Source organism: Mya arenaria, chromosome 5, assembly GCF_026914265.1.
Source record: "Mya arenaria isolate MELC-2E11 chromosome 5, ASM2691426v1".
Lineage (NCBI taxonomy): Eukaryota > Metazoa > Mollusca > Bivalvia > Myida > Myidae > Mya > Mya arenaria.
Genome location: NC_069126.1, coordinates 68,292,924 through 68,304,109, shown reverse-complemented (window position 1 = coordinate 68,304,109; position 11,186 = coordinate 68,292,924). Strand labels below are relative to the sequence as shown.

Genomic DNA, 11,186 nt, shown 5'->3' with positions numbered 1-11,186 from the left:
ATAGCAGATGTAGAAGATAATATAAGTGATACTCTCTTTTGTTAAACTCCAGTTTGGAAAAACACTTCGTACACTGAAAAGTATGACTGTCCATAATGAAACGAAATTCTAGATAGCTTGTCAGATATCATTATTGAGGGTGAGATGTGTATGTGTATGTGGATTGTTACAGCGATTCTACCACTTTTTGGCCACGTTTATGCTGCCAGTAACCAGTATGGAACAATATCAGTGGAAGGACCAGCTTTTGTGAACAGGGAGGTAACATTGAAAGCAACTCCACACTATCCTTGGGGGTGTGAAGTAGAATGGAGATACTTGATGAAAAAGGGAAAAGCATTTCGTACAATAATGGTGACAAATGTTTCCAGTTCTTTTAAAAAATGGGTCGTTCTCTTTAAAATTGACGCCTTCAATTGAATACAACAATTCGGTTTTCTTTGCCAGATGTTCAACAAACACAACAATTAAAACACGAATGATATCTCTAAATATGAAAGGTATGTATCGCAGACCGTTTCAATGCTGTAACGTCATTGTTTATTTTATATCGTTGTATTTGTTGACTTGTGTTTTATGTTTGTTGTCACTTGGTGTTTGTTTTTTTCATTAAATCCTCCTTACACAATCATGGTAATTTGTTGCTTCTTGGCATGTCGATGTCAGCTTATGTGTACTTTTATCTGTTTCATTAGCCCGTTATTATCAATTGCTATAGATTATATCATCGTCTCTTTAGGAAGATGCATAAAAGATAAAAAAAATCTCACTCTATTTAATAAATTCATGTAAATAAGGTACACTTATTGTAGGAAAAATAATAATATTTATTGTTAAATATGTGGCAATTACTGCTAATAGTTTTGCTTAATTTCCTTTGTGAGTACTAGCAGTAACCAAACACAACACTAAAGTATTATTTTATTGTGTCAATTATATATATAAATGTGTTATAATTTACAGATATTGTTGGTCAATGTGGTGCTCTCATGCTTCTAAGCCCGGTCGTTCGCGGTGAAGACGTTATATTGGGATATTTTCCGTCCGATGACTATATACAGCGTCAAATATACACTAGACGAACGTGGCAGAAGAATAAACAAGATATACAGCTACGAGAAGGTTTTTACGAGGAGAAAATCAGTTCTGTATATCTTTTTACATTAACGATATTCAATTTTGATGAAGGAGACGAGGGAACATATAATTTAGAGTGCAATGCAGTCGACACCACGGAATCTGTGCAGCTTCATTTTTTAGGTTCCTTAATAGTACTTTTGCATGCATTATACCATATTTAGTGTTCATACACGTATAAATTTATATGCGATAAGATACGTCTGCTTGAAAAAAAACAGGAATCAATAAATTGTATGAAGAATCTAGTACGATTCTGATAACCATTACATAAGCAGCAATGTAAACTACTTTTTAATCTGTATTTTAAAGGATATTTAATATGCAAAGTGATTTAAATGTGTTTCCTTCTTTTCAAGAGCAACCTAGCTACCCTGTCCTCGGTCCAAAGTCCAATGATTTTAATACAACACAATGCATTTATGTTTATGGAGGCTCCGACATGTATTGCATAACTGATAATGGAACAAAACCCGTACAGGTCGTACTTTCACTGGGCCAGGATTCATTTGTTCTTGCTGAAACCGAAAAGAACAACGGGTTGTACAGATTCCGTAACGCTCATCAACAAATGGCTGGACTGTCAAGACAGAATGTAACATGTCAGGTTTCAAATGCAGCCCTTGAAACACCTTACGAAGTGCATGGCATTCTATGTAACGTGGGTAAGCAAATATGTGTTACTTAATTACTGATTAGCTCTAATTAGGTGTTTTGTGGAGATGAATCCTATACTATTATATCGTGTATAATATTGAATATTAAATCAATGTTTTTCGAATCCAGAGCAAGGTAGCCCGCCCATGCTAACAGTTCCAGAATTCCTTGATGGAGAAAATTCAACAGCATATTGTGCAGTTCGCAATGCTATCCCAGCTCCGGCAATAGAAATGCACATTGGCACACTCTTGCTAGATGATGTTCTACAAACTGATTCTTTCCAAGGATCTTCTTATACTTTTACAAGCTCAGCAAGAGTGACAAAGGCTAACATAGCGTGGAATGGAAAAGAGATGTGCTGCATCAGAAAGAGCAAATACGAGTTTGGTTTTAATGATATCTCAGTATGCAAAAACATCAGTATGAAATGTAAGTTTTATCTGTGTTAGTTCGACTTTGAATTGAAATAGATAATTTAAATGTTAGCAGTTGTTGGCATTCAGTTATACTTACCTTTGTTGTATACTCGTTTTATGGAATTTAATAATTTGTAAGGATGTTATTAAAGTTATAAAAACGCACCTACTGCCGAATGAATAAACATTGTATTATCAAGTCGAATATTTATGAAGACTAATCCTTTAAAAAAAGGATGGTACCGTTTTAATGTTTGATATTTAAAGAAAGCCATTGTACCATTTAATATTATGTTCACAAAATGTGCTACCAAAGGCAATTTTAATGATAAACGGCAAATCAATAATAATAAATGGGTTTCAGACTTTTATAAACTGTATGATAGAATATAAAATACATTCATATTATCCAATTCAAGTTCAAGACATTTTTTTTTCCTTATTTCAGTCCCCCCCTCGAACATTTCTCTGTCCATTAACAAAATACCAAAATACAACAACACTTATTTTATCAGTGTCTTAAATATTTCTTGTGAAACGAATGAATCAAATCCGCCTTGCACAATTGAATGGTCAAGCGACAACAGTAATTTGAGATACATTCAGAGTAACAATTGGACGAATGGTGACAATGGGAGATATAGTGCTGTATCGAACGTGCTTTACAGTGTTTCTAAATACATGGCTGGGGGAACTATTACTTGTTCAATAAGATGCGATCATTTTCAATCACATTTGACTACAAATTACACAGTATCTTCCTCAGGTACGTTCTCTATCTTATTTATTTGGCGATTTTTCAAACTTTCTTTTTCCAACCGTGACTGCTTTTTCCATTTACTTTCTTCTCTAAAACGATCCACCTTATGGAATGAACTATTATCATAGCTTTTATACAATGCGTTTTACCAACTTGTAACAAGAGTTAAATTCAATTCATCTTAAAATGAATAATAACTATCATTTTCTCTTAACTTAACTGTGCGTTCGGTTTACTTTGCTACTTCTTCAACAATTTGTACTGTTGTATGTTTCAGGTGGTCCGACTCTGTATTTGAACATGACATCACCTGTTCAATTATGCCCAAATACTAGAGTGACCGTAAACTGTCTTGTGGATGACAGTAATGCTAATGGACAATGGACGCTTAGATGGGAAGATGCAAATACCACTGTGCTAAAGACTTGTAGACAAATAGAGGAATGCCTTTTAACGCTGGATTATACGGGAGATGGTTTAAACACATAAATTTGCTACGCTTGGAAATCAGTGGACCTTTTGAAACATTCCTTGACAGTTTCAAGCTCAATGACAGAGGGTTAGTATTAGCATTTCAAACACAGTTTCAAATGATATTTTAAATACATGGGGCTACTATGCTTCAGTATTAAGTATACTGTATTGGGTAAGATCACACGAACCTTTTATCTGTACATCCAAACCCTTATTCTGTATTTTCTGCTTTCAACTATAATTTTGACTCTAATTTTAAACTGAAAGTTTATTGGGGATAGAATAATTTTTCGATTGGGATGATAACATCGAAATATTAAGCTCCGGTCATTGTGATTTCAAAGTTATTTTCATTATTTCAAAATACAAAACAATAGAGAACTAAAATTCTCTTCGAATTGATAAAATAATAATGGGATGTTTAACGATGTCAATACAAACCGCGGATAACATGAAGGTTAATGATTTAAATGAAATATTTCTGTGTTAAAAATGTATTTCTACAAAAAAATCCAAAATATTTCCACTTCATTTCATAGATATATTTTTTATTATTTTTGCGTTGAACATCCACTGTTTCAGACCTATTTATGGAGGCAACTATTGTAAAACAAAGCATTCCTAATATACTTAACTTAACCTGCAACACCAGCGGAAAATGCATGCCATGTGCAATTGCATGGAGTAGCAACTCCGTCTTACTTGACCCTATATCGACCTCACAATGCACAAAGAACAGTGGCTCCGGCTATACAAGTGTTTCAAATGCTCTCTATTTCATTACTAAAGATGTGGACGGGAAAAGGATACAGTGTTCTGTAAATTGTGGGAACGAGTCTTTATATTCAAACAATGAAACATACACAATTTCCTTTCAAGCTGTTCAAGGTACGTTAGTGTTCATAATTTTGAATATGCGAAATGCAATTATTATAAACAAATCAAAGCAACAATATAGCTACAAATTATAATAAGCAAACTGAAATACGGTAAATGTTATCAAATTGCAGATTCAACGAACAACTCTGCACCAGTTCTAACCCAAAAGTGGTTTATGTCGGTCATCTACGCCGTAGCTGGAACACTTTTATGTCTACTTGTTCTAACGTTAACCTTACTTCTCTTTAGGCGATGTAAACCTCATGGTAATTTTGTAGATACTTTAATTGGAAATAAAACATTCATATCAAGATTTTTTTGATCGATACGTATTTTAGTTTTCTTGATCCTTGTTTCGAATTATTTTTAATAGTAAAAACACCATCTATTTGTCTTTATCAGAACTCAAGAAGAGCTATTTGTCATCGCTTGTTGCCCTTTGACAATGTTTTTACTTTAGGAAGACTCATTTTTATTTATCTGTGACAGAACGCATTTTATTTGTTATCAAAAGTCAGCTTTGAGAATTGTGAGGTGTTGATCATGTTTGTATATCTAGGTATAGATCACTGCTAAGATCAGCACAAATTGACTCTGTATACGAAAAAACATAAAAGAAGTTCCAGAAATTATAGTAAGTTTGAATATACATGACTGTCAGGAAAATCAGTAGGGAAGGGAAACTTGTTTAAAAGACATTGTATAAACCAATGCCACAAACTGGATAATACAATGGAAGGTAAGGAAACATTTTTATCAATGAACCTCGGATCGATCATGAGTTCATATAGAGCAATCAGCTGGAGTATTTACAAAGGTTATAATGTCATACTTGACTATTTGTTACATCGGTAATTTCGCTCTTAAAATTTTAAGGTAAAATGCATAAATTGTTGATAATCACATGAGTGCAATGGCATGTTAAAAAAATCATCGTATCCTTCGGACTTTAAATACATAATATCTTGTTTTAAATGCCAAGAAATGTGTTACTACATGAATGATAAAAGCATTTACTTCTTTGGCACAGTTTATGCAACGCTTCTACGCCGAAGGAAAACTGCAGTTAGAGAGCGATGTACACATGTGTATGATACGGTGTCTAATGTTGAGACAACTGCGCTTCACAATCTGGTAAGATGTCTTTAAATTATAACCTTGAAATGTAGACTAAGAACCGTATGCTGTTTCTCCTGAGAGTACTGATTCAAATGTTTGTCGATGTTGAAAGGCGTGAAAGATTAAGTTATTAAAAGCCGGTTTAAACCATCTGTTTCTTCCGTCCATAATTGATATTATAACAAAAAATCTCAGTAAAATTTTATTTCTGAAATGACTGAAAAATAATTGTTTTTTTAATCCTGTAATGTTTATTATACTTATAATGTATTAAAATATATAATTTTGAAGAGAGGAGTGTCAACAAATGCTATCCAGGTCACAAACGCACCTCAACATTTGGATATGGAAGGAAACAAAGTCCTCTCAAATGAAAATGTAAGCCACTATGACTATGTGGACACTACATCCGACCACAGCGACAGTCAGACAAACGCGCCGGATGCAAATTATATTCACGCTTTATAAAACTATGTGAGAGTCATTTTTACTATGTAGTCAGATTTGTATTGTTCGAAAATCCTATGATCATTTCAGTTACGCTAACTGTTTCAAGGCGTTTATTGTTATTTGTTTCCTCCCTTTTGTACAATTGTCATATTTTTTTTAATTTATTTATCATATGAGTGCATAGTTTCGTAGATGATTGATATTAGCCGGAAATAGAGGTATTGTTGTATTGCACCTTGGAACCTTTGAATACAAACGATATTTTGATAGTCGTTATTCAATGGAAACTTTTATATATTATACATGTGTGTGTTTGTGTGTGTGCGTGTGTGTACATACCGTGGATGGTCTTATGAGGCTGAGCAAGTTTGAGCTTTAAACAAAACTTCAATACATTATGTTTGGCCGTTGTGCTTGTTGTTTTTGTTACTATTGTATTTTATATTGTGAGTAATCGGATTGCCTGATCCATAAGTCCAACTATCAACATAGAGTCTATGGTTGTTACCTTGTTCTATTATAGATGTTATGAGTTTTATTTTATTTCGTTTTTGATTATCATGATGTTATATGTTGTATATGATTTTGTGTCATACTGGTCATTTAAGCACATCTGTGCAAAAAATAAAATTTACTTAAAAGTATGCATTTTTGTTATTGATAATGTGGAGATATAGTTGCCATTGCAAGCTGAATGAAATCAAATGTGTAAAAAGTCTAGCCTATAACAACAAGAAATCAAAAGACGTGTGGTCATGTGCTATGTATTGAACCAAGCTCCGGGAAACAACGACCCAAGTTAAATATTTACCACGTCCATTTGCTTAATTATAACATTTGATTCACAATTGTATTGAGAAACACACACACACTATTTACGCCAACAAATGCACAATATAATACGGTTATAGTTACTAGGTCAACGGTCAAGATTTGCTCTCAATTGCAATCTGATTGCAATACATTTTGTTTATGATTGTGGTCGGTATATATAAAGTATAGTTAATTTTGAAGCATTTTTTATTATCGACATATCCCAAATTTAACTTCATCAACGGAAATGTTACTTTAGTTGAATGTACAATAGTCATGTAAAGAACCAGTTGTTTTTGATTTCAAAAGCATTTAAAGACGATATAGAGTAAAACTCCGGATAAATCGATATATGACATTTTAAACAACATAAAAGTGACAAAAATGCGTATGCAATTTATATTTTAGCGTTATTCATTTCAAAGATCACAGGTTCAGTTAATCAAAGAGTACAATTCTGCTGTAGTATGTCGACATGTATCTGTTAAAATTATATCAAAACAAAGGCAAGTGATAGGACGATGTCGAAAGCAAAGTTCAGGATATCATGAAAGCGTAAATTACAGGAGTTTTAGGCATTGATTTCGCAAAAGACAAAGAATACATCATTTAAAATGAAGAGGAATACAGTGTCCTGCAAATTGTGGGAAAGAGCATTCTGATTGCAAGCATGAAATAATTCAAGATTTCCAATTGACGATAATGGAAATTAAACTGTGTTTTGGAAAACGGAATTATATTATGCTGAATATAGATGGACAAAGCAGAACCCTAACTATCCAGACTGAAATACATTAGCAGAATATGTTAGCTTATTGCAGAAGCAACTACCAACCCTGCATCCATTGTAATTCAATTAACTGGAAATTATTGACTTTCAGTTGTAACTGGATACTGGTAGAATTACCTTTTATCAAAAAAAGAATCATCATATTTGATCGAATTAAGTAAACTCAATTTTGTTTTTTGTCACAATATAAATAATTTCTGTCTCATAGCAAAGGGCATCTATTCCAACTAGTCGGACTCCAGTTGAATTATTTGTAATTGCTCGTTGCGCCTGGTCAATGTGTTATTCATTACTACTTATATATAGCCTAAGGTGTATCGTTGACTTCGAGAATTTATTTGATTTCTACTGTTAAGAAGTTCATGCTGGTCATAAGCTAAGATCATGACAAAGAAAAACTGGAGATAGCGAGAGCGACAATAGTTGAAATGTGCACAATGCCAATCAATCTGCTGATCGAACTCGTAACATTGAATTTGTTGTCTTCATACGTCTTGAAAGCAAAGAGCTTATACATGTGTTAGTGTGTGTCATTGTCTTAGCATTGTTTATTATTGTGCAAACTATCATTTTTGATACGAAAATTGTCTCGACCATTAAGAATGACATCACCTAAATAACATCAAGAGTATGTTATTATATTTATTCTATAATGCATAGCTTACCTTTAAAGGGGATAGACATATATAGAATATATACCTGCCTTTGAACACTTAAACAAACCTCTGCCTTTTCCAATGAAATAAAACCGAGTACGTTCAAACAGAAACGTAGGCAACAACCATTATGTGAATTCCTCATTCGACAACTTGTTAAAATACCCTTGTTAAGACCCTTGTTAAAATACACCGGCTTTATTTTTAAATTCCTATTTGCATATGATTGTTGACAATAAATAAGTGAAAGTTGTCACGTATTCACATTTTTCAAACTGGGTACTTTGTAAAAAGGAATATGAAAATGAATAATTTAAAAGTGGATACGATATAAACTTTATCACGGCTATCAAGGTCACTGCCAGTTATAAATAATTCTTATGGCATGCTGCAAATGTCAGCATTTACGATACATTTACTAGGTCCTTTTACGACGATGAAAGATATCTCCACACAAAATACTGAGGGGCAAAGCAGCTTTCTCTTAAATGGGCTTTACACGTCGGAATTGAAGGTGATGGCGCAATTCACTGTTTAGATTTATTATAATTTGTGATTGAAACAGTTTGTTATGGAATAAAATAATTCTGTAATAAATGATTTCAGGATTGTCGTTATTCTAAATATCACAACATATCAACAACAGATGATATTTCATTTTTCACTTCATAGCATGTCGACAAAACAAGGCATCTTTCTACAAACAAATATCTTGTTAAAGGTGTTTTGTTCAAGTGACTTAAAATTATGAAATTGTCTGTATTGTCAATGAGCGACATCTATGTCCGGAAATTTCTATACAAATCAAACAGCATATTCCAAACTAGGGATTGTTTTGATATTGTCAATATTCAAAATCGTATTTAAAATAGGTATATCCAATGTTTACCAATGTGAATATATAAAAAAAGGCTAAACATGAAAAGCAAATTTGAGTGCATGTAAAACTGAATACAAATGCTCTTACAGATCAGCACAACTGCTCCTTTAGAATATGCATGTATACCTTAATGTCACACACGCACGCACACACGCGCGCGCGCGCGCACACACACACACACACACGCGCACATACGCACATACGCACACACGCACACACGAACATACGCCCACACGCACACACGCACGCACACACCCACATACACACACGCGCACTCACGTACAAACGTGCACCCACTCACACACGCACACACACACTAACATGCACACACACACTCACACACGCACATGTGAACACACACACAACCGAAAACACTAAACGCACTGTCGGCTATCAAATTCAAACAGTGTTTTAACCAGTTTACCTTTAAATAAGAGATAAGTGAAGTAAGATTAAATTGCGAAACAGGACATAACCCCTGTTTAGATGTCATTTTTAGAGCTAAACAAATAAGCAAAATTAATTGCTTTTTGCGTAAAGCGTTATCACTTAAAGAATGTTTGTCCTTTCTATTGAAGATGAAGGCAAACGCAAATATGTCGGTTAGATACATCAAACGCGTCTTAGTGGATAATTGCACACTGGTGTTGACATTATTTGCTTAAAATGGTTTGAGGTTTTAGACTATCTGATCGAGGTCAGTTAAGAACCATTAAATGTTGTCCGGGTCCAATAAACCAGTACAAAGGCAAAGTAAGGTTAGTTGTAGATAGGATATTGGCGGCGTATTGAGAACTATTATATTGTTATTATATGCATACTATAAGTGTTGCAAATGATACTGCTATGTTTCCTTTATATCAATTCTACATCTTTGATTACGGTTAAGAGTTTTGTCTCATATATATGCACCATTAAAAGCATAAACAACTATCTACAGCATACAGTTCAATCATCAACATTACTTGTTTTGTTCTTGCGATATAAGACATGACTTTTTTGTACATGTCGATATCTTATAAACGACTGATCAATGAACTGATGGCACGGTTTTAATGCAGACGCGTCGGAGGCTTGATAACCGATCCCGGACAATTACACCTAAAGTAGGCAATACTGCGCTTTGCAAGGCAATGAGGAAAATAGTAAAATTACCCACTCAAAGCGCGAACGAAACCTTGTATTGGTTACAGAAAACTGATATGTTCGACTACTATGGGGTCATATCGTATCGCCATTTCAACATGTACTTTGGACTTGAGCCGTGTGTTATTTTTTAGGTGAATGAAGAAAATAGCATCAAAAAATCTTCATTGAATTTATGCTACACATACTTGTTCACAAAGATTAACCAGATAATACTGTTGGTGGAAGACCTTTGGGATGTATTTACATATGGTTTGAAACTATTGTTATTAACACGTTCATCTACATTTGATGTTGGAGTTTCTAGCTATCAATTTTTACCCTTTTCTTAGCGAGATATTTTGTTGTGTTGTTCTCGTTGGTTTTGGTCGATGGACCAGACTCATAAGATATTCAATGTTTACCAAAACTCTCAGGCAAAAAAGAAAAAAGCCCAATATATGTAACAAGCAAAATGTTTGGACATAGCATCAAGTCTACGCGAACAAAACTATCTACATGACCATTTGGCAATTAAATTAAATATGAGCTTCCTTCTGCCGTTTTGTCAAGGGTTAATATGATATTGAAACAACAAGATATCCAAACAAAATAGGTTACAAGTATAATAAACAAAATTGAAGAAGCCATTCATTTATATCATTTTTAAAAGGTTTACACGTTGTTGATGTAAATGCATTGTCGAGTAAATGAATGGCAAAATATAATTGTTCCGCATAAAACCTGGATTTCATACCACAGAAGGACCTTGTAAGAAGCAATCCCAATACGGAATTTACAATGTTTAGCGGTCTTCAAAATGAGAAATGCGCATTTAAAGTTTTTAAAACCATCCTTAGCCGTACTGAAATATTATCTGGTTGTCATGTTAATTTCAAGTTTGTTTGTTTTTTTAAAAAGACATTTTAAAATAGCTATTAGAGTAAATCAATGCATGAAAAGAAATATATGTGATTAAGCAATACAAAGACAATTGTATCACCCTTTGCATAGGTCAAACACGTAT

General features: G+C 33.6%; 1 protein-coding gene across 1 annotated transcript; it reads left to right on the top strand.

Annotated features, from left to right (window-relative positions):
* The first annotated feature begins 408 nt into the window (after positions 1-408).
* Positions 409-6,398, top strand: LOC128236283 (uncharacterized). The gene is made up of 10 exons (XM_052951171.1): positions 409-500; positions 964-1,260; positions 1,497-1,802; positions 1,924-2,226; positions 2,662-2,979; positions 3,251-3,532; positions 4,237-4,335; positions 4,458-4,592; positions 5,357-5,460; positions 5,737-6,398. Exons 1-6 carry the CDS (start codon positions 479-481, stop codon positions 3,460-3,462), a joined length of 1,458 nt encoding a protein of 485 aa, XP_052807131.1. The 5' UTR covers positions 409-478; the 3' UTR covers positions 3,463-3,532; positions 4,237-4,335; positions 4,458-4,592; positions 5,357-5,460; positions 5,737-6,398.
* Positions 6,399-11,186: the final 4,788 nt, after the last annotated feature.

Excerpts from the sequence above, each read along its gene's own strand:
- LOC128236283 (XM_052951171.1), top strand. The coding sequence starts at position 479 with ATGATATCTCTAAATATGAAAG. Across the intron at positions 2,227-2,661 it reads CAAAAACATCAGTATGAAAT|TCCCCCCCTCGAACATTTCT; the intron begins GTAAGTTTTATC and ends TCCTTATTTCAG. Across the intron at positions 2,980-3,250 it reads TTACACAGTATCTTCCTCAG|GTGGTCCGACTCTGTATTTG; the intron begins GTACGTTCTCTA and ends TGTATGTTTCAG.